This window comes from Lipomyces arxii, assembly GCF_038497795.1.
Source record: "Lipomyces arxii strain Phaff 12-163 unplaced genomic scaffold V1512scaffold_4, whole genome shotgun sequence".
Lineage (NCBI taxonomy): Eukaryota > Fungi > Ascomycota > Lipomycetes > Lipomycetales > Lipomycetaceae > Lipomyces > Lipomyces arxii.
Window position 1 is genome coordinate 608,895 of NW_027117703.1, and position 26,172 is coordinate 635,066.

Here is a 26,172-nt window from a genome sequence, read left to right on the forward strand (position 1 = left end):
TTATATAATAAATTCTTTTATAACAGTTAAATATTTATTCCAAGTCTTCCGATTATTTCGAATTGACGTCATTTTTTATAAAGCAAATTTACGGTTCCTGTCTAAAGAGCTTATTATTTACGTAGTACCAAAACTAACGTACCAGGTACTTACTTTAAAGAACACACCGCGTGTCCCGTTAGCCAGAACAATTTTACATTTAAAGCCATATAGCTAATATTAATTTAGCGAATATTACACTCAAACCTAGTTCAGTCGCTTACATTCGGCATTATCAGCCTCCGACAGAGTTGTCTACGCAGTGACTTTGATTGTAAAGAATTTTTCTACCAAGATATATATATATATATATATATATATATAATTTACGTAAACGTAATTACAGTACTCTCTATTTACTTAATTCGTAATTGAATTTTAATTGACTTTAACGTAATTCATATATAAAAATTAATCAAGGTATGATGTAGATGGCCATTTTGAGTACAACCTCCTGAGATGCCATGCAGGACTCATTGCAAGCCATAGCTAAAGCCCTTTTAAGTATGTATACTACCAATTGGTTTATACATATATTTAATAGTCATAAAATGTAAGCCCTTTAAACGTGAAGAATGGCCTTGACAAATGAATATTCGTATTTGGAGCAGACTAAACTGAAGTCTATTCAAAAGATATGATTTCAATTAGCGATGTAAGGAGTTAGGATTGTTATTAAGCAACCTTGTTTTAATTTTCGTACGCCTTGACCACTTTATGTTGTGTTCGGTAACTTAAGGGACTTAAACGAATAATGCTAAATTTTTCTTTGTTTCAATTGAAATATAGATAACATTATGTATATATAATAATATGTGCTTGAAAGTAACTGGTATAAGACTACTTATTTAAGCATACTTTCCCCTCGACATGCCACTTTAATGTCCACAATACATGAAAGGTACATTGTTCAAACCTACCAAATCAATGATTGACTTTATAGTCAGAATTTTGGACGATAAAAACCAAAAGACAGATAAACTGATCGGATATGCGCAATCGGAACGGCTTTTTGCTTTCTCCGTGTTTTTTTCCATTCAGCCATATTTTGATTCCTCTCTTTCTATTAATGGTATTATTTTTTACGAATTATATACTGAATTATATTAAAAAAATATACATATACTTAATTTTTACCACAACAGCTTAATTTGCTTACTTCCATCACTGCTTACAGGGGGTACCAAAGATGGTGACAAATAGTAAGACAAAAACGGACGGGCCGAGTACCTCCGCCCGTACCGATGTACCTCCCAACCGAATCTACGTGAACATGTTCAACTGTCACTCATCTCATTCTTTCAAAACTTAAAGATCAAAACAAAACTACATTTATGTATCAGCTTCACCGGAAACAGTAGCATCAGCCAATTTAAACTTTATAATAAAGTTCTGGCGATGACCTCACAGGGTGAGCCGACAGCCATTTCATGCAACAAAAGTAAACTCTAAATATTCTTCTTCCCAATGACCCGCCTTTAGTAACCAACAGCACTTTCCTCACCTCTCTTTTTTGTATGACTATATAATTCCCATCTGTGGCCCCAGTCTGTGTATGCTTCCTCCTTTTTCTTCTTGTTATTTGTCTACCATAACTTAGCACACATTATCATCATCATCATCAACAACACAATGAATAAGCTGCTACGGTATTCAATATTATTGCTCGCTGTAGCCGCAACTGTACTGGCACATGGTGATGACGAACCTGAACCTGGTGCTGACGGAATGCCAGGCATGGAAATGCCACAATTCAACTTGACAGAGCTCAGAATGAAGTACGACATTACTTCGTTCCTCAACATGAAAGAGAACAAAACGTTACTGCTTGCTCATATTTTTCTTATGTCTCTGGCTTTCATTTTCGTTCTCCCAGCCTCAGTAATGCTTTCGATCGCAAAGTCACCTCTCCATACCCCGATTCATGTCGCTTTTCTTGCGTTAGTTGCTATGGCGCTGGCGCCAGGTGTAATATATAAAGCTCGTACCCCTGATCTCTATCCAAACAACGTTCATTCAAAATTTGGATGGGTAATGGTCCTTTTGTTGGCTCTTCATTTTGGTGCTGGCTTCTTCAAAACTTTGCTTGGCTGGACTCTTTCTAAGCCAAACAATGCTAGCACTCCGTCTGCTCAACACCAGCAGTATACCGCGGTTCAGACTCCTGAAGAGAGACTGTCGTTAGACTCTGTTAACGGTGGATCGTTTTCTGGAAGCTCCGGAAGTGTGACTCTGGACGGGTTTGAAGAGGAAGTTAACGGAATCTACGATGCTGAGTTTGGTTATCGTTACACTGATGGCGAGCATGGCGGTCGTGAATATGTTCTCGAAACTGGCGACAATGACGGTCTTGAGAAGCTTACTTTGCCACACCACCCACTCTCGATCGAGTATCGTGTTCAGAGTTATGTTGCCACTGTTTTCCAGCCTGTCCGCAACGCTTTGGCGAAACTTCCTCGTAGGCTGCTTTCTTCGCTTTACATATCGTCTTCTGTCATTTTCGCACTTCTCAACCGTCCCATGATCTTGCTTGGTTTCTTTCAGCTTATGACGGGTTTGATCACCGCTACCAATACTGGTCGCGACAAAAGAGTATTCAGCATGCTCGCTCACACCATCAAGGGTGCCGTATTTATGTGGTTCGGAGTCTTGACTTTTGGTCGTGTGCTTGGAGCGTACGCCGACCTTGGATGGGCTTGGAATGTGCGTCCACCAATGAAGCAATCTCGCATGAGCTTAGGTGCTCGTTTTTTTAACTGCAATGTGGAAATGGTTGAGTCTGGTCTAATTTTCTTCTATGGTATCACAAACGTGTTCATGGAGCATCTTGCTAATCCAGGCGGTGCTTGGTCGCATAAGGATCTTCAACACGTATCTATTGCATTCATGTATATTGGTGGCGGTCTCTGTGGTATTCTATACGAATCTTCCAATATTGGCCGTCTGTTCAACGCATCGGTCCGGTCAAAGTTTCATCGTCGCGACGGCAAGCAAAATTCTGTTGACGTACGTGCGGCTGAGCCCGAACAGTACGGATTCTCTTACAATCCGTTCCCATTATTTATCGTTTTCTGGACTGGAATTCTCATGTCACAACATCACCAGACGACGGAATTGTCGACAAAGATTCACATGCAGTGGGGATATTTGCTCGCGTGCGGTGCTGTGATCCGAGTGATGAGCTACTCTTTAATGTACATATCGCCGCCAAAGACATACTTGCCATCGCGCCCAATGACCGAAGTGCTAGTCAGTTTCTGCTTGATTGCTGGCGGTGCGGTTTTCATGGCCTCGAACGAGGAAACCGTCGAGGCTTTGTTGTACTACGGTATCGACGGCATGTTTATTATGAATCTGACCGTCGGTTTCACCGCGCTTGCGATGGCATGGATCATGGTCCTGATGGCACTCAAGGGCTGGGCAACTGCTCGACGGGCATAAATTGCAAGTCTATATTTGATGTAAATATTGTATGGTGTTTATGGTTTAATCTCTGGTTTTTTCGACATATAACTTTTAATCTTACAAAGTGTATTAATTAATTAACATTTATCTATTATCAATAAGTTATTCGTAAGTTACAGGAAAGAATCGGGAAATTTGTGTGCGAGAGAGATCAATAAGAATTGTTTGCTGGGAGAGTCTACCAACATTTTACAGATAATATAGAAGTAAAGAAGTGAAGTGTCGCTTATGATTGATGAATTGTTAAGCAATTATTGACTTCTTACATTAGTCAAAAACGTTCACAGTCGAACTTTTCACAATCCAGGCGTATCTGCAATTTTGTAGACATACTTAAAACCACTGACCTTTCCCTCGATCATGCTTTGTAGAGACTTACCGACGCCGGCAAGACCGTCCTCAACAACAACATATGGATGTCCCTTGAACTTACCCTCGGCAAGCCACTTCGAGAACTGCCTCATGAAGACGTACGCCAAGTCGCGATTGTAGGCTTCCTCGCCATGAGCCATGGAAACTAGAATCTGCTTAAAGTTGATCAGTTGGGCTTCGTAAAAAGTAGGGTTGTTCTTTGGCAACACCATCACAACCATCGACTCGGGTGTGTTGTCCACCGCAGCAGCCATGATCATGTTAGACCCATTCTCAGATACAGTGTCGAGAGCTTTAAAAAGGCTTTGGCCGGGCTTCAAGTGCGACCGCACTTCGGCACCGACCTGCTCAGGCGACTTGCCGCGGTAGTCAATTACAAAGTCAGCGCCGTACTCTTCCGCGACCTTGGCAGCCGAACCGGCAGTGCAGATGATAGGTCCGACATTGGCCAGCTTCAACAGCTGAATTGCAAAAGCGCCTACAGCAGTGGAGCCTCCGTTGATAAAGACCGGGATTTCTGTGGTCGCGGGGATCCACGGTGTAGGCAGCTTCAAGGTTGAGAACAGGGCGTAAACAGCAGTGAGCGACGCCAGCGGAATAGTCGCTGCTTCTTCAAACGACGTCGACTCTGGCAGCAAAAACGTTGTGTGCGCATCCGAGATGGCGTACTCTGCAAACGAACCGTAAGGAGTCAACATGGTGTGGAAAGCAGCAACCTTGTCGCCTTTCGTAAATTCAAAAACGTTCTTTCCGACTTTCTCAATATATCCAGCAATATCATCGCCAGAATTGAACTTCTTGTTCTGCCACGCAGGATACTTCCAGTCCTTGGGGTTGCATCCGGACACAACGACCTTAATCAGCACTTCATCATCGCCGGGCTCACTAGATCGTTAGCATCCAACGCTGATTCGGACATGTTAAATGACTTACGGAATTGGAGAATCGACAAATTGACTCTCGAGTGGGTTAGGATAAACAATAAGTTCTTTCATTTTAATTTGGTTTTGAATTGAAGTCAGTGAAGAATTCTAGGCTTTAAATGGAAGAAATTAGAAAAGACGTTGTGGAGTTCCTACAAAGCTTAATAATCAACCCTGTATATTTCGTCTTACTAATCCCACGCAGTCTCAATCTTTACTGATTACGTAGTTTTCAGGCTCTAAAGTATACACAATAAATTAAATAATACCGTACTTAATTATTCACCGAAGAAGGTCAATTGCGTCTAGTTGAAGACAAGCAAAAAAGTATTGGTCAGAAATAATGTGCTGTGCGGCTCAAATTTAAGGGTGGACTGACGTCACAGTTTAACGTTGATAGACAAACCGGTGCTAGAGATGCTGTGTTTTGTATTTGGTTGTTGGTTGTAAACCTAAGTAGATAAATTTAGAGAACGATTGTCATAGCTTTTAGTGTCCTAGTCCTCCCATGTCACCACACCGATGTTCCTGTGTTTCATAATCCAATATGAACGAGCGGCGATACGTTGACAACATAATCGAATTTCTTCGTGATTGCGTCGCCGTTTAGTTTAAGTAATATTTAGTGAAACGCGTACAAAGTTTAGTGATTCAATGGTTCAGAGTGTTTGCACTGCCGCCAAAATAACCGCACCTGGGAATGCGCGGATTTGAGTCAAAACAGCTTAGATTATCCTTGTCTATGCGCATCACTATAATACGTAAGCCCGGAACGTGACACCAAATTATACATTAACTTGCGCAAACAAATAAATGCAACTTTGGTGTCGTTGTATGTACTTCGATACGTATGCGTACACAAATTGCAGACACAAACCGTGCGCCGACTCTAACGTCTTCGCAGCGGCTCAAATTATCACTATTTAACTACTAGCATTGTCATCGTGTAATATCCAATTATTAATTTACGCGTTATATAACCCCACGCAAACGGGATCGTCGCACCTCCTTCGAAAGACGTCGACTCGGGAACCGAAAACGTAGTGCGTACGCTGGCAACCGAGTATTCTGCATATGCACCTCTTGAGTCAACATGGTGTGTACAGCGCGGCAACCTCGTCACCCTTCTTGAACTCAAACACGCTCTTGCCATTCGACGTACCCGGCAACGTCATAACCAGAATGAAATCTCAGATACTTTCCCCACGTTGATTACTTTTTAGTTAGCGCGCGTCTCTCATTCGCGTCATAATCAGCTTCATAAATACGCACGAGACTTACTTGCTGTTCACTACCAAACTTTCAAGCGTTATCACATGTGACAGACCCTGCTTGAGACCATCGGATTAGGGTACTATTTCAGGGGTTTGACTTGGTTTAATGCTGATCGGTGTGATGTTTGATGACGAACTATCCTAAAAAAGTAATAATCAGACTCAAATTAGTCACAGATTTTTTATCAATAAAAAAAGAGATCACTGAACTCAACGGTCTATCTTCTGTTTTGAAAGATAAAAGCAATACATTTTGAAAATTGAACTTACTCGGTAGTCGTTAAAGTCCCACAAAAAACCATACGTTTAACACATCTGCAAATCACATGCTTCACTACTTGACCCAAAAGCTTTACCGTGCTGCTAAAATTTATGAAACGTAAGACTTGTCAATAAAACAGTTCTTTGTGTCCAAATCTCAATCCTATTCATCTGCTTCGCCAAAACGACGAGTTCTATTACTCATTTCTAGTACTTACGAGTTAAAAATTAACGCATAGTGTAAATTGACTCTACTTAGTCTGCTACTTTACAGAGGTCTGTAAAGCTGCAGTGAACTTTGTATTCTCTACTTTACTTACGCATTGAGCGTACGCATGCGTACAGTCCTGGACGTTGAAAAATTTAGAGTTTTACCCTGTCCCAACAAAAAATTGAAGCGCGTATGGATCACAATTTACTTTCTATCCCTGAATGTATTCTCTCAATCAGTCACCATACGCCAGCTATACCTTAAACCGCGTGCACTAAATCCTGTCGCCCATGTACTGAACAACTATAAATCTGGAGTGTCTGCGATTCGATACACGTACTTGAACCCACTCACGTTGCCCTTCTTCATTTCATCTAGACATCTACCAACCGCGGCCAATCCGTCTTTGGCCACGACGTGCGGATGTGGTCTAAAGTTTCCCTCAGCCAGCCATTTCGAAAACTGTCTACACATGACGAACGCCAAGTCACGATTCGAGTTGTCACCAACGTGCGCGAACTTAACCCTGGTGGTCTCAAAATTAATTACTGAGCTCGAATAGAATTCGTCATCTGCGACTTTGGGTAAAACCATCACGACCGCCGAGTCGGCCGAATCATCGACACATTTCGACATCAAAACGTTAGAGTTCTTCTCGGACACCGCATCAAACGCCTTGATCAGTCTTTGTCCAGGCTTCAAATACGACCGCACTTCTTGCCCAATTTGTTCTGGCGTTTTGCCACGATAGTCAACCACATAATCAGCACCATACTCCTTCGCAACATACGCTCCTTTTCCGGCAGTTACGATAATTGGACCGATATTTGCAAGCTTCAAGAGCTGCATCGCAAACACACCAACAGCAGTGGCACCACCGTTGATGAATACTGGCAGCTTCTCCGTAGCAGGGACCCACGGGGTCGGCAACTTCAAATTCACAAACAGTCCTAGAGTAGCAGTAAGACCTGCAAGTGGAATCGTAGCTGCGCTCTCCAACTCGATCGACGATGGGACAAGAAAAGTTGTTGCGGCCGGTGCAATCGCATACTCCGCATACGCCCCACCTGGTTCCTGCATCTTGTGGAACGCAGCAACCCGGTCGCCTGGCGTGTACTCGTAAATTTTTTCGCCAACCTTCTCAATGTAGCCTGCGATGTCGTCGCCAGAATTGTGCGCCCGGTCGTGCCACAATGGGTGTTTCCAGTCTTTTGGATTACACCCCGCCACAACTACCTTAATCAGCACCTCATCAGCACCCGGTTCACTTTATTATTAGCTTGAACACTGCGCGAAGATTGAGCTCTTACGGAACTGAAGACTCAACTATTTTGCTCTCGAGAGGGTTAGGATAAACAAGAACTGCTTTCATTTTGGCGTGTAAGCTGACTTCCGTGATCTTGATGGGACTTTCCTGAGCACCTTTACGTTCGGACTCGTCCCGGAGACTTGTACCCGGATACCTGCACTTGCTACGAAAATTTCACTGTCACTACCACTTAAAAATACATTGACTATTTACATCTATAACAGTCTTTCATCCACATAGGACTCTTCACATGGAATTCTTAAGTGGAGCCGCTCTCTCGCTTGATTTAAACTCTGAAATCTAAGAATCGTGCATCTTTGCAACACGTCTGTACGCCATCGCATATTTCTGGATGTACGTCTCGGTAAAGTATGAATGCTCCTGTCCGTGACTATGTGCTAAGTTATGTGCCATTTCATGCGCGACGACCGGAAACCAGTAGTCTAAAGCCTTGGCCATGTTGAACCCGGAAATGGCCCCAGTGTTGGACCGGGAAACTTGCGTATTCCGGACGTCGTCAACAAAGTACCTCAAATTGAAAAACAAACTCCCGCCACTGTTAAAAGCTACAGATCTGCCATTGGGGTCATAGAAAATCTGAAATGCGTCCCATCTGGCGTTAAACACATTCGTCGCAAGCTCTTGCAACGTAGCACTCATCAGTCGCAAGTGGCCGTGCAACTCGGTGGGAACCCCGCTCGGCATCAAACTTCGCGCTGCAAATAGTTTAGGTCCGCTTTTCGTAACCATTCCGACGTACTGCAAGTCATGAGCCACACTGTTGTCACACATCTGCTCAGCAGACGCGGCCGCAGATTGCACAGCGTCTTGTTCTGGCACCCACGTCCGTGCCTCGCTCCTCAGTTGATTGCTATTATACGGAGCCACGTGTCTAATGCCCTGCACGAGTAATCGTCTAGTGGCTTCATCCGACAACGGTTCATTGCCGCTCTCACCACGACCGGGGGACGGAGTGGCGCTCCCAATGTTGGCTTGTGTGTTTTCGCTTGGAGAATCATCCCACCCGCCAGGCGTCCTAGTCTGCATCTGTTCTATTTCAGGTTCAATCGTCGACTGCTGTACTGGCCGCTGCTGTTGATGCGATTGGTGCTGCTGCTGTCGCTGTTGTCGTTGTTGTTGTTGATCTGACTGGATAATTGAAGCTGTACCTTGCAACAAAGATGAGTTTGACGACTCTCTAGTTGGTTTACGCGTCTTCATAAACCGCGACATCAACGAGCTACTGTGCTGATGTTGCATACCGTCAGCTGGGGTTGGTGCTAACGTGTGCTGCGGCATCTTCGGTTCCATCTTGCTCGCCGCCCCAATTTCATGCAGATGATTATCCAGTCCGGGAATCAAAGGCTCCATTTTGCTGTGTCGATTCTGCTCCGCATATTGCTTTCGCAGTCTTGCAGCCTCTGCTGCCGCTTGCTCTTCGGCCGCTATTCTCAAACGTTCCTGTTCTTTCGCCTGCGCAATCAGTTTTTGTTCCGCTGCCTGCGCAGCCCGCTCCTCTTGCAGCCTCGCTTGCATTAATCGCTTGACGTTGTACCCTCGGCGCTCTAAACTCACAAGCGTTGAATTCATCAACGATTCAACTACTGTTGCTGCGTCCGGCGTTGGGCGCACTAAAACCGTCTTGACAAGCGCTTGCGCAACATCAAACCACTCCATGTTGGGCACGACGTATAATGTATACTCGCCCTTTGTTCGCGACATGACCGTCGCAGTCGTTGGAGTTATCACTGGATCTATCCTACGACCACGTAAGCGAATGATTGAACGCTGAATAGTGATACTAGTGACCGGAGCCAGCAAGAAATGCTTCTCAAACGTCGCGATCGGAACTTTAACTGAGTCATGAGAATTCATGTCCAAATAAATTGTCAGCCGTTCAAGAATTCGCTTGCGAAGTGATGCACTGTCCTTCGCATTCGTATTTGCTCCCACGGTAATTGACTCCTGTACAACGTTTGACATCTTCAGCGATCCAAGGCGCTATACCGTCAGCCTGATGCATCCCGTGATAAAAATTACATACCTCATAAAGCCGCTCAAGAATGTTATCAAAAGGAACAGAATAAATGTCCTTCTTGAAAAAGTTGAAATTGACAATGTCGTCATTTATCACAATATCGGAACCAAGCGCAAGCACATAGTCTATGTTCTCCTCAACAATTGTGTCAAAGTACTCATCCTCATCTATCTCCGTGGATTTGTTGCCATTGTCTTGCTTGCAAAAACTGACTTCTTTTTCGGCATACCTTCTCGCCAGCAAGAATGGTGACCGCTTCATACTTGTTACGAGGTCTGCGTGTGTTGCGATCTCGTTCCAACAGCGCTCAAACTGGCGCAGCAGCTCCAAGTACCGCTCGGAACTACCGGCCTGAACTAGCATCGCATTGGGTTCAGTGACAGTCGACGAAGCAAGCTCTACCACACTTGGCCTGTCTCGAGCACCGCAGTAACGCAAGAATGTGTCCGCACCGACATCAAAACTCACAAAATCAAAAAAGTTCTTGTAAAACATGGCAGAATCGTCGCCAGAGGATCCTCCATTAGAACTTTCAACGAAAACACGAGACGGCGATTGATATTTCTCAATTTTAGTCCCGTCGTTGCTGATAGGCACGAATTCAGAATCCTTTAATTTGGTCAGTTCGTTTGATTTTAGTTCGCCAAGCTTGCCAGCCATATAGTTAAACATTTCCGTCGCACGGGCTATACTTGTCGGTGGCTTTGCAATCAGTCGCTGCACCACCAACTCAATCGGTGCATATGCTGCCACACCAAACTTCCATGCCTCCACTTGCAGCTCTGTTTTGAGAACTGGAAAGTCAAACAGAGACACTGAGCTATGCGAATAGCACTCTGATGGCGCCACAATAATCTCTTCTTTTGCTTTGTCTTTTGCAATCGTGGCCGGCAAAAATTTGATAGGAAGTTCAGCTTTGTAAGCCGTTCTATAGTTGTTTTGCTCATATAAGCGAGTAAAATACGACAAAACGCTCATACGGAATGCAGAATCCTTAGCGTTCGCAGCTAGCTCAACAACAGTATCCACAGATGGATATCTGTGCAACCCCAGTCGAAACAAAAATGCAGCCTCTACAGATTTTGGATTCCAGTCTGTAGGCCATTGCAGCACCGGCAGCTTTAAATCCCGATGATCATCGAGTGGTTGGTACAATTCAGACACACGATACAAACGCCCATCCTTTTCATTCTCAGCCGCGACAATTTCGTTCGCTTGAAGAAATTTAATATCTTCTGAGCGCATGTCCTTCTGTTGGCTGGCCAAATACGTAATCATATCTGCTGATGACCACTTCCTATCCACCTCATCTGAGTGCAACCGTTCCATTACGTACTTTAACTCTATAGTCTTGCGAATACCGAGAAAAATCAGCATATCTTCATGAGTCTTTGCTTTCAGTTGTGCATCGACCACAGGTAAATCCTTGAATAGTTTCACGGCATCAAGATAGGATTCACCCGGTTTCTTCATGCCTTTCTGAGTCGGAATGCATGTAAGATATTGCAACATCTTCAATATTGAGGTATGCGACGAATTGCTTAAACTGTACCACTGCCTCGAAACCGTAGTCAATACTTCCCTTGAAAAATCAGGTGTAACTGTGATATTGTGTTCCAGCGGAAGACTCATGCTACCTTCACTTAAGAATTGCAGCCATGAAACCACATCTATTGGAGTCCAGCCTCTAATTACAAGTTAGATCATTAAAAGTTACTGAATCAAACATACAGCATCTCCAAATCGGCATTTCTGATTTCCTTTGCAACTCCATATGGCAAACAATTGTAGGGCACAGGCATATCATCTGGAATGATACTAGAGTTATGGTAAAACATCAGCGAACGCATATCAACAGTGCCTAATTTGGGATCCGCCAGCAATGCATATCCAATCATGGTGGTAATTTGACTCATAGCAAGCGAGCCATCTTTTAACTTCTTAATTGCCCACTTCAGAAACGCGACTGCATCGTCTACTCCGAGTGGTCGACGCGAAAATTCATTTTTGACGTCGTAGACGTCCACTGATTTTATCAAGCTGAGGGTTTTGACCTGGTCATGAAATTCTGATGCCTCATTGTACATTTCTTTAGGAATCATCGGTACATCCTTCAAAAAAGAAATGTCTTCCATTGCGCGGGCTTCTGTAGAAGGTAGGACGCCTTTTGTGGTGACAAGTGGGACCGATGGAGCCGACTTCCAAAACCCAGTTGCGATATATTGACCGATACGAGCATCGGGAGTTGAACTGTCAAAGTAAAACTGGCGCATAATGTAACCGGCTTTGGCGAACAAGTCATCCGAATTCTTGATATTGCCGCTCTTATCAATAAGTGCTCCAATAATATTCATTTCCGAACCATAAACGATTCGAGTCAGAACTCCTGCCATGTACATCATCTCCTTGTTCCAGTCTTTAACGTATGCATTTGCCGTGTCAACCGCCGCGCGTTCCATAGTTGGGATTGCTTGGGGTGCCGCAATGTGAGACTTCAACGCTGTAGTCTGTTTAGTTGGAAATCCGATGAAGACTTTAGCATCCGCAAAAGACTTTGGAAAGATTTGTGCCGCAATTCCAGACTTCAGCTGCGACGAATCTGCCTCATCTTTGTTCAACGCTATCATTGATATCGAAGCATGCTTTGGTGGAGGCTTCATAATTGCTCCTTGAAGCTTCTTGGCGAAAGATGAAGACGGACTTGTAATGATATAACCAGTAACATTTCTTAGGAATATTACTGCATCTGTGTACTCTGATGGCTTTTCAGCCTCAGAAGTGAACGCTTGAATAAACTTGAGCCCAAAAGCCATCAAACCCTTGGCCTCAGTTTCGCTTTTGCCTAGTTGGGTAGCATTCAAATACTTCGCCTTGATCTGAACAGCTTCCGTTTCAGCACGTTCAAGTTTCATTGTTTGATCTAAAGATTTGAGGTTTATTTCGCGAGAAATAGACATCGGTATCGGTTCAGACTTGATCTTCTGGATTGTGAGCAGGGAAATTCCATCGACGGTGAAAACAATTTGCTGCAACTTTACAAAAGTCAGACTTTGAGCCAAGAAACTAGTGAAATGTTGCAATTCAGGTAGTGGTTTAGGTGACGGGTACGGCAAATCGATAGTTGTCCATCCTACTGCATCGCCAGTGGTTTCAGGTACTTTGATCCGACGGTAATGTAATTGATCACCAACATAATAAAAGTTCATAGCTGTTGGACCAGAAACTACCATGGGCTCGTCTGTGACTGCAAAGACAGAGTAGAATCCAACACCAAAAGCGCCAATTTTAGTCTCGTCCGGGTTGCCTTTTGCTATTTCGCGCAGACGATCCCAATCATCAGGCCGAAAGCTCATTCCATCATTGCTTATGCGCAACCTTTTCACAGTAGATTTATGTATATCTCTGGCAAACAGTTAGCTAAGCGTTATAGTGTAAGCAGTTGTTGGCATGTACGTGATACTGTCCATGCGGACAGGCTTCTCAGTCATGAACTCAATCTTAACTGTAGTAGCACCAGCATCTGCACTATTCTGAATAAGCTCTCTAAATAGTGCATGGTCAACTGGATATTTTGACAGTGTTCTCGTAATGAGTCTATACAAATCAGCAACGGGCCGGCTGTCAACGTGTTGTAATACTTACGCTCTGTGGTTCACTGCGACTGTTTCGCTGCTTGCACCGTTAGCATCAGGCAGCTTACGCAAAGCATCATAGTCTATATTTGCCATTTTTGACGCCAGCCGAGACAATGCAAATGGTCTATGTAAGTTTTAGAAGAATGGCTGGGAGCATGTAAAGCGAAATACATGAAGGGCTGCGCCGCATTATGCGAGGCACAAGAACCAAAACTTGGTGACTGTTACTCACCCGACAATATTTCAGTATACGAAAAGTTAAAGCTGCAACTAACGCTTTAAAACAAACCTTATAATATGCCTGCTCACCCTTTAAACAAAATTTAGCTACTCATAATACTATTAACGTTTTGATTAAAACTTTAGTTAAACGTTAATATAACGCATGATGCGCTCGTCGTATTATTTACACTTTAGACACGTCAAAATTGACTTTCGTATTTCTGTCAGAACGTACTTAAAGACTGCATCCGGCAACTAAGATAGTGAGGGTTGAAAATGGAGCCAAACGAAATTCAGTTACACTGCTCTCAATGCAAAAAAAATCGTCCTATTACAGAATTTGATTTTCATTCCTCCGGCAAACGAAGGAAATCATGCCGCAAACATGCTGAGATCAGGACAAATTTCGATAACTGGGACTCTTTTATGGATGACGTTAGAAGGTTTAAGCACACTGTGTGGCACAAATTGTGAACACCTCTAAAGTATTTGGCTAACGTTACTCAGGGACAAGGAACAACTTTAGCCGCTGTCAAAGTCTTTCAGTTAAACTCGCTTCCTGTGCCAACCATAAACTTGGGCACGAATGGCACAGAACAAGCTGAAGCAACAAAAGCTTTAGCAAATAGACTTGTTAAGCTGATATGGGAGCATGGGGGTTTCCGATTTACGCTGCACCGCACTTATGGTCGGACTATGACATACTATTGTTGTCAAGACGAAGAGAAATCCAAGGTGTCAAAAACGAAAGGAAATGTTCTAGCGCGTAGCATGAAGAGGTACAAATGCAGGAGCAAAGCAGCTGTTAGCATTGATTTACAAGCAAAAACCGCCACAATTGCATTTAAACACACTTATCATGAACCGTATCTTGACAAACACGTATCACAAGAGATTAGTGAATGGCTGACAAATCGCATTAGTCAATGCTCACCAGCTGCTCTATTTCGAGCTGTGAAAGACGAACAGGTTTCTGGATACGAGAGAGTAACGCACGATCAGATTTACCACCTATGGCGTGGTGCAATCAAGCAGTTCTGGCCGTGCGACAGCAACCCCCCTGAGTCTTTGCGACAGCAGGCAGAAAGTGATGGGTTGTCGATAACAATATCAGGTGACATAGCAAGTTTCGGGTGAAATAAACCTTCAAGAGAACAGTTACTATAGAAAAGATTAAACAAATTTCACATTATACACAGTTATATCGTACAAAACCATATAAATCTATCTCATCCACTAAAAATGTCTATGCTTTGTTTGCCAAACTTCTGCATGCAGAGATTTGAGCCATACTCCAAGTATTCTTTCCTAGTGACTTGAAGCAATCTGAGTCTGCTTTTCTGTTGACCAAGTTTTGCTCCACCCTCCCAGGCATATGCTATTGGACTATAATAACTTTAGCTTTCAACACTCAAACAAATTCCAGCATACTGACTTTTCAGGAAATCCGATTCGCAAAGTTGCATCAGTCGGAATCATAGTCTGTAGTTCAGCTGATCTTTTTATGTCAATATTATTCATAATCGCAACTTAAAGCAAATACTTACAGTCTCTCTTTGAATCCTGGAAACTGACTCGTTCCACCAGTAACTATAACGTTTCCCAATAGCAAATTTCTGATATCGGGGTCAGGCACAGCTGACACAGCCTGCATAATAGCCTCAGGTAAACCGGCTTGGCGCATATCAATATCTGAAGGCATGAACAGCAGTTCAGGCACAGAAAACCTCTCATTTCCTAACGTCAAAATCTGGTCGTCTGGTTCAGGTGCTTCCGACTTATTGAGTACGTGGCCTAGCCTTGAACCCGAGGTTGATTGCAGTGGAAGAACGTAGTTCACTGCAAGTGGATTTTTGGCAAATGACAGTTTTTTGCACATTTCAAGATCTTTAGAAAAAGACAAGGAAACATAGCAGACCTGGTCTTTGATGTCGTTAATAGTCGCGCTTTCGTCCATCATGTTGTAATGTCTAAACGATACGGTTTCCTTCAAAACATTTCGCAGTAATCGTCCACCAACATCCAACCGTCTGATTGCAGGACGATAAACTGTGTCTGCTATGATTGGCACTATGGTTGTAGCCGAGTATCCTAAATCAATCACCAGGGAAGTGTCAGATCGCTGACCCGCAAGGCCGCCGTAAAGCATTTCAGTGTCATTTTCATGAGCCAATGCAGAAGCCGTAGACCGATAATAGGTACTAAATCCGTATTCTTCAAATACCATCTGATCCATATTACTTGAACAGGACGGCAGATGTAGCACGGGTTCTGTGGCAATCAACGCGGTCTCGTCTGGCACGACCCTGAATCCTACATCGTCACTAGAAAACACTCTATCCCAAATTACGCTTTCCGATTCCCAGTTCACCAAATGCGCTTTTTCAAACGGTCGTCTGAATGCCACTCCAGAGTAGTCTTTGCACTGAGAGGTGAGTTGATCTGCGATGTAAACTTTTCGATCGCGCCCTCGGGCGACACAATTGGGGATTATCGAAGGAAAACTGTTTATTGCAAATCCAGCCTTAATATTATATGCTCCATTGTCAAGAACAAATGTTGAACGAGGCTGGGCCGCCACCATCAGTGTTTTTTGTGTAATTTACAGCCGTGAAGTTTGTAAATTCAGGGGCAACTGACCAAGGTCAAGTTACATGATACAAATGATCTACATATGGCATGATCGTCGACATACCAAGGCAAGGATCAAAATAAACACACACATTAATTGGAATAATATTCGGCTCAAAATTGAACGAGGACGATTAACAACAGCTGTAATACAATAAAATACAAGAGCAGAGCTGAACCATTCAAAATAATAGATATCAATTATAGAAAAAAGTACATCTGGTCTTCTGTGTTGGCAACTCGAATTAAATTCTGAAGAACTTGTTCTTGTGAGTGACAGCACGATGCATAGAGAATTTCACGACTCTTAAGCAATGATACAACATGAGTTTGTCCTAGAAAACATTAGTTAAGATCAGTTTGGATGCACGTATACGCGACATACTTCTTTGCTTCTTTATAAAACATCTTTGAAGTTGTGGACAAAGCAGATGACTTTGCGACCAATGCGTCAAGCTGCTCGCCTCGCTGGAGGACGGACTCAATGGCCTTGTGCAGTACAATTTTAGTCTCGTCCAATTCTTGCTGGACTCGCATAATATTATCAGCTTGAGTTGGGTTCTGATACTTGATCAACGAAGCTTCAAGCTCAGGGAATTGCAGCGTTACTTCGCCTGCCGACCACTGATTTCGAGGAAACTGGCTAAGGAACTGGTCCAGTATTTTGTTGAGCAGACTATATGCTACACGAATTGGATATTCTTTATCAGCCACAATCACACCAGCGATACCGTCAGCTCGGGCATATGTATGGGCGATATATTCTGACTCGGTCAGCTGTACACTACTTTAATACATTACTATCATCTACATACCATTTTCTTCAACACTTTGTCGCTGACTTGGTGCTGTGCGCTCTGCCACTGTACTACTGAAGAAAGTCATAAATTCTCCCACGCTAGAAAGCTGTTAGTGTTTCCGTATCAACAACTTGAGACTAATGTCGATCGTCTTTGAAACTATATCCATACCTTTTCCTTTCAAAAAAGCTGAAATTGCTTAGTTCTTTTGCAGAACATAATTCTCTGCATGGCTTCGTCGAATTTCTAAAAACTCCAATGTAAAATAGCTTCATGGTGTATATAAATATTGTATGGTCACTGTATCAAATCGCTAAATGTGAAACAAAGATCAATAGATAGGACAATTAAACCGATGTCTCTATATGGTTTTTATAAAATTAAAAGTATCAATCAATATATAACACTGCCAATATCTTTAGCAGAGTCGTAAATTTGTCGGCGAGGTTGGGCGAAGTGATTACTGGAGATAAAGGCGTAGTAGTATACCTGGCGATATCGAGAACTTGCTGAGGCGGAGGCTGTTATTGTATTTTGGTTCAGTGACGTATACAATTTAAACGTCAAAACCTGTTTACTTATGCATTATTGTAATGTCCAAAATGGAAAGGGCTTTGTACCGTACGCTCATCGTTTATTTGGGATTGCCTAAATCAGAACACTTCTCAGGGAGTTCATGGTACTATTTTAAACACGAAGAGAAAGCTAGGCTTACGTCAACAAGGAATATGGTCATTTGCGCCAAATTAATTGGCGCACTTTGAGTTTCTTCTGACGCTGAAGTAGCTATGATTGCACTATGCCATTACACTTATGAAGATAGACAGACTTCATAACACGGCGGTCTTATGCAGTCTCATGTGTTTAAACTGGCAATTTTACTGAAGCTGTGGCTTAAGAGTTCTCTTCATTGGGTTTAAGCATCCGGGAAAGCTATGGTGGGTTTGATGCAGCTAATGATCAAGATAATCTTTATACTTATGCTATTGATATTAAACGAGACCAAGACACTCGTCGTATCGGATGTCTTTTTGAGCCGAATTTTACCTCATCAAATTAAGCTGGCGTATAAGTGTACGAGAACGAAGATAAGATACTCGACGTGCTGGACAGCTATGAAGACGTTAACACTTAAGCTTGGCCCGGTGTAACGACAGTCTTAATGACTTTATAGCTGATATGAATCGAACTTACGGATATTGCAGTTGATTTATGTTTTGCGCTTAAATATTCGAGAAGTTTAGAGTTGCTAGGCAAGTAGCGCTAGATGAGCAGTATGATACTGCACGAGCAAACGAGTACAAGTGCAGGTTACAGACGGTAAAAGTTTTAGAAGTTGATTTACAGCAGCTAGAGACCGGGACCGAAGATACGCTTGCGCTTTTGCTGTGAAAGAGACTAATGAAAGGGGGCTAAATTAAATAGATGTTTTACAGAGGGGACGACACTGGTCAGTCTCGTAGTGTTCGAATGTCTATTCTTACTTTGTCCTTGAACTATTGCTTGCCTGTTTTGCGTCGTGAGTTACTGCTGATAATACTAGTGAAATTTTACGTGGTAAAAATGTTGTAGAGTGATTACAAAGTGAACGTATATGATTTTTAAATTTCAGGAGGTATTAAATGCTAGTTCTCTTTCAATCTCAACCATCTTTCATTTTAGAGTTTGTATTCAGGGGCCGGCTTCAAATTGGGAAGAAAGCTGTTCCGTACAGCGTACAGCCTAAATTATAGCTCTGATCTAATCGTCACTTTGATTTTCTAAATGCGGTCTCTCATAGTCACCGTCAGTAGAGGTAGCTAGATTGTTTTAAAAAATTTGATTTTGAAACTATTGACGAACTCGGAATACATTACAATGGATCATGTTCAGGTATACATTAATAAAGGCCGAAGGGTCACGGTTTCGTCATGAGCTTGTTACTATAAAACTGGGTGGTTGTCCCGGTTAGTTTAGCTTTGATGTGGAGAGTATTGAGTGTGCTGGCAGCGCAGGACTCAGAGTACTACGGCTTAATCGCAAGGTGAACACGAAAGCACAGTTTATAGATTATCTGCGCGTGCTAAGATCAGAAAAACATTGATGCGCATGCAAGCCCGTATCCTGTTACACAAACTGGTGCTTTGCCAATGTCTTTTTGCATAATAGCTGATGTAGTGTCTTGATTTCCAAACCTGGCCCATATTTATATTCATAGGCGAGACCGTGCACTTCTCATCGACATAAGCTTCAACAAACTTGAGAACCTGACTGAGCTAGAAGTTTTGAAAATTTACAGACTTGACCGATGAAGAAAATGAACGCTTTTTTTGGTGTGATAGTCCGAAACGTCGATTAAGTTAGACACAGTTCTCCGAGTTGATCCACGAAGTCGACTTGCCGTTAGATCACGATATTTGGCTCAGATTGCTCGAAATATTGGGCTTGTACGCCCTTTCGAAAGTGCCGAAATACACAGTAGAAGTTTTTAAAAGCAGAGAAATCACTGTGTTGTATAGTTATGTGCAAGATATTTAACGAAAATAAGTTGAGCTTTTGGTTGGTTTATCGCTTCAAGTTTAGAATAACTCGACAGCACAGACGGCATATACTTCGCATCGACAGGGCAAATTACACTTTTCTAAGGAGAATACTTTCTTGGAAATAGTTGTAATATGGGGGAAAAAGAATAAAGTAAGGTTGGAAGGAAAAAGGGCTATTCACATCCGTGGGGTACAGCCGTCGATGGACACGTCATAAGAGTGCGGTCTGAATCAACATGCGTGGATAGCGCAAGAGGTAACTCACAAAAAACTCACATAAAATTCTACTGGTTTTCCAGTATAGACTGTAATCTGTCCTTTCTCAACTACAGATCGTAATAATCCAATCAAGAAATGTAATATAGAAGTACTGAAGATTGCAATGCGTCATTTATAACTTAAACAGCTTTCGCAAGTCCTGTGTATATGTACATCGTATGTATCAATGAATCCACCCACCCACTAAACAATAGCTGAGTTTCTGAACGCACATATGCGTAACCGCTTGATTCTTTATGGATCAAATGAAGACTAAAAGAGAATCAAACGTGTTTAGCGAGATCAATATGTTGCAACAATGATGAAAAACAACGACTGGCGTGTCTTACTTTAAAGCATGTATATGTGTGATATCGCTTTGCTCTAAATGCATATGGCTGCTTCCGATATGTTGATACGGTTTGTAGATATCATGTTTTAATTGATTGGCTATAGCCAACAGCAGGCCCACGGCGTAAGATCTCTTTCACTAAAACCACATTTTGTTCAGAGCCTTTCATTAATTTCGCGTATTGGTTCAGATAAGCTAAACTGCCAGGGGCAAGATTGGTGCTTCTCATCTGTCTTTACTTTGAAGACTTCGACTTAAATGAATTGCAAGAAAAGACAAGAGCAACAAAAGTACAGACATTACAGATCAACGTTTATACAAAGAAAAAAGACTATATGAAACACCACAGAATGCGTCAGCTTAAGCAGAATATATTGCAGGACATGTAATTCACTCGAGTACCAGAGATGGAGCATGCAGGCTTAGGGTTATGGAATGTCATTTTAGTGTACATATGAAGGGTGTTGTACCAGTCTTGTATTCTGGGCCAGAAATGCGAATGCAAAAGTTCTTAGAAATAGACGTTGTCTTTAGCAGTCTCTAGCCGCAAGGGAATCGCAAACAGACAGGATGTCACTTGCAGATGACTTATCGGCGTTCAAGAACAGGCTGAAGGCACAGCCAGTGCTGCAAAAACGTGTAATTAGCAAAATTTCTAATGATCGCTCGAACACGAATTCAGATGACGAACGTCGGAAAAAGAAGATCAAGACTGCAACGGGTAAGACTAGTGTTCTGGTTGTGAACGAGCATAAGACTGACTGTATAGTTTATTCGCAGCCTGCTGATACTGGTATTGGAAGTCATGTGCTGACACAGTTGCATCATGCGGTCGAGTTTATTAAGGTACATTGAGCAGTAATTGAGATATGACTGGATGCTGACTGGTGATTTAGAAGCAAGATCAGCCAGTTTCGGCGAAGGATTTGCAAAACTACTTGTCAGGACAGGGAGGCCCGACGTTGTTGGCTAATTTACGATTGATTAGCCGGATCAACTATGATGAAGCGGAAAAGACGTACGAGTACATGCCACTGCACAACATTAGATCCGCAGCGACTCTTCTCGCGTATTTACGGCGACAACCGACGTTTCGCGGACTGAGTGTGAAGGACCTCAAGGATGGCTGGACGGGTTGTCTTGACGCAATCGACAATCTTGAGCGGAGCGGCGACATTCTTGTCCTGCGCACCAAGAAGGAAGCCACACCGCGGCTGGTGTGGGCCAATATGGGCGGTGAGATTGGCGGGGTCGATAAAGAGTTTGTAGAAGCATGGGAGCAGATCCAGCTGCCTTTGTCGTCTGACTTGCCTCGAAAACTGGAGGAGCTTGGGTTGAAGCCAACAAGTGTTGATCCTGCCACTATTAAGAAAGCAATGGCGGGGCAGGAACGGAAGCAGAAGAAGCCACGAAAGGGCAAGATTACAAATGTTCATATTCGGGGGGTGTTGAAGGATTTTGGTCGACGGTGAATGTACATATTTCATGTTTGGCGTTATTTTGTTATTTAGAGAGATGTTTCTATACTAGTACTTCACTATCATATCATAGTATTGGATTAAGACTGTTAGTGCACACGGTGTAAGACGACGAATTATAAGGGGTCTAACTGAAACGCCCCCGTACCATAAGCTATCCTGGTGTATTTAACGCGGCAATGACACAGCGCGCACGGAGCCATAAGCCGCAGCTGAAGTCCCCTGAATAATATACCGTTATCCCTGAGCCGTTAGCTGGGCCGATTTTGTTTAGCATACCAGATCCGTCTCGTTGTACTGTCTGGTCATCTAACTTCTCCTCACTTAGAGGTACCTCTCTGTCCAAAATATCATGATTGCTGATGCAAAAGTCGTCTTGCTCGGTGCTCAAGGTGGGTTCATTTGTAGTTAGTGCTCAGTTATGCGATTACTAACCCGACTTCAAGGCGCAGGCAAAACATCGCTTGTGGTTCGCTACGTCCATAACAAATTTCACGATAGTACGCGTTTTGGCCTTTTTTTTGTGTTTTTTATTCTTATTATTAAATAGGCCAGCAAAGCACTATTGGTGCATCATTTTTGGCAAAGAAAATTGTCGTTGACGGCGTTGTTGTAAGACTCCAAATATGGGACACGGCTGGACAGGAACGCTTCCGTTCGATGGCACCAATGTATTATAGGTCAGCGGCGTGTGGTATTCTATGCTACGACATAACATCCGAGGCGTCGTTTAATGCGATGAACTCGTGGCTGCAGGAACTCAAGTCCAACTTGAGTTCGGACATTATCATTCACATTGTGGGAACTAAACTGGACTTGGTCCGAGAGGACCCATCAAGGCGGCAGGTTCCATTTGAAAAGTGTATACAGTATGCAGAAAAGACATTAAGCGACATTGAATTGCCTGGAAATCCAAACTGGACCGGACGTGATTCTTGTCATGAGATTTGCGCAAAAGATGACGAGGGTACCTTAGTTCTCATATTACGCGTAATCAAATGCTAATGATTTTAGGTGTACAGGAGGTGTTTGAAAGTATCACGAGAGCCATCATTGGAAGACGGCCGACACTGAAGAAAAGTCGACGCAACTCTGTTCATTACGAGTCAGACTCGTTCTCGTCTGACGAAGACGACGACGTGTTGAATCATGCCGGAGTTTTGAACCTTCAACAGCCAATTTTGCAAGACAAAGCAAAATGTTGTTGAGTCAGCAGGCTTATATTGCATAGGTTGTTGCTGTTTTGCATTGCTTGTGTTGCATGGGAGTGTTCGCATTTCCAGATTTGTTTTCTTGTGTTCTTTGATGTTTAATTCGAAATTGTATTGTTTGTCGGTTTGTGTTTTGCGCCATTTCTATTTTTTTTTTTATTTATTTGTACATATCCGGTGAAGTTCATCCAAGGCGTTGGTTATTTTGTGTTTTCAATCGAGTAGAACCGAGTAGTTGAAGATGATTTTGGTTTTGTGTTTGATTGGACACGGAGAAGAGAAAGATGAAGAGTGTTGGAAGGATTGACTGGATGTGAAAGTGTAGTTTTATGTCGGAAGAGATGGAAAAATAATGAGATTATTTTATGATTGATTTGAATTTATACTTCCTGTCTGATATGTCCATAATTTATTATAGTTATCGGTGGTATTTTATCGATTTTGGGCAAATTTATGAACAGTGATTGCTGTCCATTGCCGTGTATACATTTTATTGGTAGCGACTGTGCGACTGGTACAGGCGTAGTTCGTGATCTCCGCCGACACAGTATACACAGTATATATAAAAATCGTATATAAAAACAATAAACACTACGAATTGTCAAATCAACTATTGTCAAGATTAAATCATCGATATCGGCAAAATGTCGGTGAGTCGGCGATTCGGCGTAGCGGATCAACACATCAGTCTTTGAACCGGTTTAACCCCGTTCAGGGCTCAGAGTAGTACTATTACCCCGCAAGCGCCACTTGTCGACTCAGCTGATGAACCTAAACCTGAACTCGGATTCTTCAACCCGCAAAAAGTTTGTCCACTCAAAATTGACGTATTTAAATAAAGATCCCCCACTTCGCTCCACTGTTTCGTTCTTATCGGGCAAATTCTGTTACGATTTCTACTACATAACCACTACTCTACATATACTGCGACTATTCATATCATCACTGTTACTAATAATCAGCTCCGAATTATTGTATACGTTTTTGGCTTGTTAAAATTTTTCTGATCTTCATTATGGTCTCATTAACTGGTGCTGACAGTACGTTCCTCAACTCTTAAACTCCATCTAGTCACTAACACGTTCTAGTCGCAAAACACAATTCAAAAGAAAGCTGCTGGGTCATTGTCCACGGCAAAGCATATGATGTCACAGAATTCTTGCCCGAACATCCTGGCGGTCAGAAAATTATTCTCAAATATGCTGGAAAAGACGCAACAAAAGAATTTGACCCAATTCACCCGTCTGATACTCTAGACAAATACCTCCCGGCTGAAAAGCATCTCGGAACGGTCGATATGAGTTCGGTCCCAAAAGAAGCCGTAGACGAAACTATAGACGAAGCCGAGGTCCAGCGACTCGACCGTGTGGCTCGGATGCCGCCGTTGTCACAATGCTATAATTTGCTTGATTTCGAGGACATTGCTCGGCAAACCATGCGTAACACCGCGTGGGCATACTATTCCTCTGGTGCTGACGACGAAATCACGCTCCGTGAGAACCATGCCGCGTTCCATCGGATCTGGTTTCGACCCAAAGTCTTAGTCGATGTCAGCAGTGTCGACCTCACGAGGACGATGCTCGGATCGAAGTCTTCTGTGCCGTTTTATATCACCGCGACAGCGCTTGGAAAGCTCGGAAACCCAGAAGGTGAAGTCGTTCTCACTAGAGCCGGATACAGGGAGAACGTTATTCAGATGATCCCAACTTTGGCTTCGTGCTCGTTTGACGAGATTGTCGACGCCAAGCAGGGAGATCAGGTCCAATGGTTACAGCTGTACGTCAATATGAACCGTGACATCACAAAGAAGATTGTGCAGCACGCTGAGAAGCGTGGTTGCAAGGCGTTATGGATTACAGTTGACGCGCCTCAGCTTGGTAGAAGAGAGAAAGACATGCGATCAAAGTACGATGAGCAGGCCGCAAACGTGCAAGACGGAGACGATTCATCTGTCGACCGGTCACAAGGAGCCGCTCGCGCCATTTCATCGTTCATCGACCCCGCTCTTAGCTGGAAAGACATCCCATGGTTTCAAAGCATCACCAAGATGCCAATCGTGCTTAAAGGTATCCAGCGAGGTGAGGACGCAGTCAAAGCTGCCGAGTACGGAGTAGATGCTATTTTGTTGTCTAACCATGGTGGTCGTCAGCTTGATTTTGCTCGTCCTGCCATTGAGGTTTTGATCGAGGTCATGGCGGCGCTGAAGGCTCGTGGACTGGAAAAGAAGATTGAAGTTTTTATTGATGGCGGTGTCCGGCGTGGCACAGATATTCTGAAAGCCTTGTGCCTAGGGGCTAAAGGAGTTGGTATTGGTCGTCCATTTTTGTACGCCATGTCTACATACGGTGAGAGCGGAGTCGTTAGGGCCATGCAATGTAAGGTTTTAATGACATCCAAGTCGATTTGTAACTAACAAGAAACAGTGTTGAAAGATGAGTTGGAAATGAACATGCGTCTGATTGGCGCAACCAACATGGACGAACTAGACGAGTCGTTTGTTGAAGTCGGCAGTTTGGCGCAGCATAGCAGCACACCTGTGGACCACCTGTCTGGCCAGGCATATGATAAACTGGTCACGCCGTCGTTCAAGTCCAAATTGTGATTATGACACGATGTAACAATATGAAATAGAAATATAATGCATCCAATTTTCCTATGTAGATCCCTGTATATCCCATATTGTGTATGTACAATTATTTTTGCCGGGAGCTTGTCCGTAATTCGGCATCTACTGTCTCTCTTGCGCGCTGTTCAAGCTTCAACTCGAGCAAATCTGGTTTCGGACAGGCGATTGCTCTTGAATCAGGGTCATCCTGGTACATTTTCTTGCAGCATGCGTAGAGCGCATCAATTGCTGCAGTGCATCTTCGTTCGTTGTAATTGAACCTCTGGAGGCAGTCTATTAGTTAGAACCGAGATAACTTAAGCCTATAGAATGGCGTACTTTGAATTGCACAAGCTTCGGAATGACACACTTTTGGCGAGGGTTCGACTATCAATGGCATTCTGCTATTTTATGTGTGCTGAGAGTATGTGTGTATGGACGTAGTTTGGCTTGGGAGAGTTCAACGCCGGGTTGTACATTTGAGCACGGCGAATGAATCTGTTCAGAACACATGCAATTGTTGTTTCCAATTGCATTCAGAAATTCCGTTAATTGGCATCATAAAG

The 26,172-nt window shown here is 43.1% G+C and overlaps 11 protein-coding genes across 11 annotated transcripts; 5 read left to right on the forward strand and 6 right to left on the reverse strand.

The window, feature by feature from the left end:
* The first annotated feature begins 1,520 nt into the window (after nt 1-1,520).
* V1512DRAFT_260466 (uncharacterized protein) lies at nt 1,521-3,602 on the forward strand. The gene has a single exon (XM_066915866.1). The coding sequence runs from the start codon at nt 1,672-1,674 to the stop codon at nt 3,478-3,480; it is 1,809 nt and encodes a 602-aa protein (XP_066772693.1). The 5' UTR covers nt 1,521-1,671; the 3' UTR covers nt 3,481-3,602.
* Nucleotides 3,593-4,923, reverse strand: V1512DRAFT_222830 (chaperonin 10-like protein). Its single transcript, XM_066913748.1, has 2 exons — nt 4,810-4,923; nt 3,593-4,761 (listed from the first exon to the last, which is right to left on the reverse strand). The coding sequence occupies exons 1-2, from the start codon at nt 4,869-4,871 to the stop codon at nt 3,801-3,803; spliced, it is 1,023 nt and encodes a 340-aa protein (XP_066772694.1). The 5' UTR covers nt 4,872-4,923; the 3' UTR covers nt 3,593-3,800.
* A 1,624-nt stretch (nt 4,924-6,547) lies between these two features.
* On the reverse strand, nt 6,548-7,987 carry V1512DRAFT_260469 (chaperonin 10-like protein). The gene is made up of 2 exons (XM_066915867.1): nt 7,856-7,987; nt 6,548-7,812 (listed from the first exon to the last, which is right to left on the reverse strand). The coding sequence occupies exons 1-2, from the start codon at nt 7,915-7,917 to the stop codon at nt 6,849-6,851; spliced, it is 1,026 nt and encodes a 341-aa protein (XP_066772695.1). The 5' UTR covers nt 7,918-7,987; the 3' UTR covers nt 6,548-6,848.
* Nucleotides 7,988-8,034: 47 nt separating this feature from the next.
* Nucleotides 8,035-13,683, reverse strand: V1512DRAFT_260474 (uncharacterized protein). Its single transcript, XM_066915868.1, has 5 exons — nt 13,535-13,683; nt 13,346-13,486; nt 11,624-13,294; nt 9,899-11,579; nt 8,035-9,855 (listed from the first exon to the last, which is right to left on the reverse strand). The coding sequence occupies exons 1-5, from the start codon at nt 13,618-13,620 to the stop codon at nt 8,155-8,157; spliced, it is 5,280 nt and encodes a 1,759-aa protein (XP_066772696.1). The 5' UTR covers nt 13,621-13,683; the 3' UTR covers nt 8,035-8,154.
* A 199-nt stretch (nt 13,684-13,882) lies between these two features.
* V1512DRAFT_275098 (uncharacterized protein) lies at nt 13,883-14,951 on the forward strand. The gene is made up of 2 exons (XM_066917811.1): nt 13,883-14,205; nt 14,257-14,951. Exons 1-2 carry the CDS (start codon nt 14,026-14,028, stop codon nt 14,884-14,886), a joined length of 810 nt encoding a protein of 269 aa, XP_066772697.1. The 5' UTR covers nt 13,883-14,025; the 3' UTR covers nt 14,887-14,951.
* Nucleotides 14,952-14,978: 27 nt separating this feature from the next.
* On the reverse strand, nt 14,979-16,333 carry V1512DRAFT_204765 (actin family; the record flags this gene model as incomplete). The annotated part of the gene is made up of 3 exons (XM_066913336.1): nt 14,979-15,135; nt 15,185-15,247; nt 15,297-16,333. 3 exons carry the CDS (start codon nt 16,331-16,333, stop codon nt 14,979-14,981), a joined length of 1,257 nt encoding a protein of 418 aa, XP_066772698.1.
* A 122-nt stretch (nt 16,334-16,455) lies between these two features.
* Nucleotides 16,456-17,697, reverse strand: V1512DRAFT_260481 (Longin-like domain-containing protein). The gene is made up of 4 exons (XM_066915869.1): nt 17,352-17,697; nt 17,196-17,278; nt 16,766-17,144; nt 16,456-16,715 (listed from the first exon to the last, which is right to left on the reverse strand). Exons 1-4 carry the CDS (start codon nt 17,453-17,455, stop codon nt 16,688-16,690), a joined length of 594 nt encoding a protein of 197 aa, XP_066772699.1. The 5' UTR covers nt 17,456-17,697; the 3' UTR covers nt 16,456-16,687.
* Nucleotides 17,698-20,701: 3,004 nt separating this feature from the next.
* V1512DRAFT_260487 (TFIIE beta subunit core domain-containing protein) lies at nt 20,702-21,876 on the forward strand. The gene is made up of 3 exons (XM_066915870.1): nt 20,702-21,033; nt 21,082-21,158; nt 21,209-21,876. Exons 1-3 carry the CDS (start codon nt 20,883-20,885, stop codon nt 21,782-21,784), a joined length of 804 nt encoding a protein of 267 aa, XP_066772700.1. The 5' UTR covers nt 20,702-20,882; the 3' UTR covers nt 21,785-21,876.
* A 182-nt stretch (nt 21,877-22,058) lies between these two features.
* On the forward strand, nt 22,059-23,404 carry V1512DRAFT_285848 (P-loop containing nucleoside triphosphate hydrolase protein). Its single transcript, XM_066918067.1, has 4 exons — nt 22,059-22,182; nt 22,237-22,290; nt 22,341-22,757; nt 22,805-23,404. Exons 1-4 carry the CDS (start codon nt 22,143-22,145, stop codon nt 22,996-22,998), a joined length of 705 nt encoding a protein of 234 aa, XP_066772701.1. The 5' UTR covers nt 22,059-22,142; the 3' UTR covers nt 22,999-23,404.
* Nucleotides 23,405-23,771: 367 nt separating this feature from the next.
* On the forward strand, nt 23,772-25,657 carry V1512DRAFT_260489 (FMN-dependent dehydrogenase-domain-containing protein). The gene is made up of 3 exons (XM_066915871.1): nt 23,772-24,041; nt 24,090-25,376; nt 25,425-25,657. The coding sequence occupies exons 1-3, from the start codon at nt 24,017-24,019 to the stop codon at nt 25,601-25,603; spliced, it is 1,491 nt and encodes a 496-aa protein (XP_066772702.1). The 5' UTR covers nt 23,772-24,016; the 3' UTR covers nt 25,604-25,657.
* V1512DRAFT_236281 (uncharacterized protein) lies at nt 25,308-26,112 on the reverse strand. The gene is made up of 2 exons (XM_066914116.1): nt 25,946-26,112; nt 25,308-25,900 (listed from the first exon to the last, which is right to left on the reverse strand). Exons 1-2 carry the CDS (start codon nt 26,004-26,006, stop codon nt 25,695-25,697), a joined length of 267 nt encoding a protein of 88 aa, XP_066772703.1. The 5' UTR covers nt 26,007-26,112; the 3' UTR covers nt 25,308-25,694.
* Between the last annotated feature and the right edge of the window lie 60 nt (nt 26,113-26,172).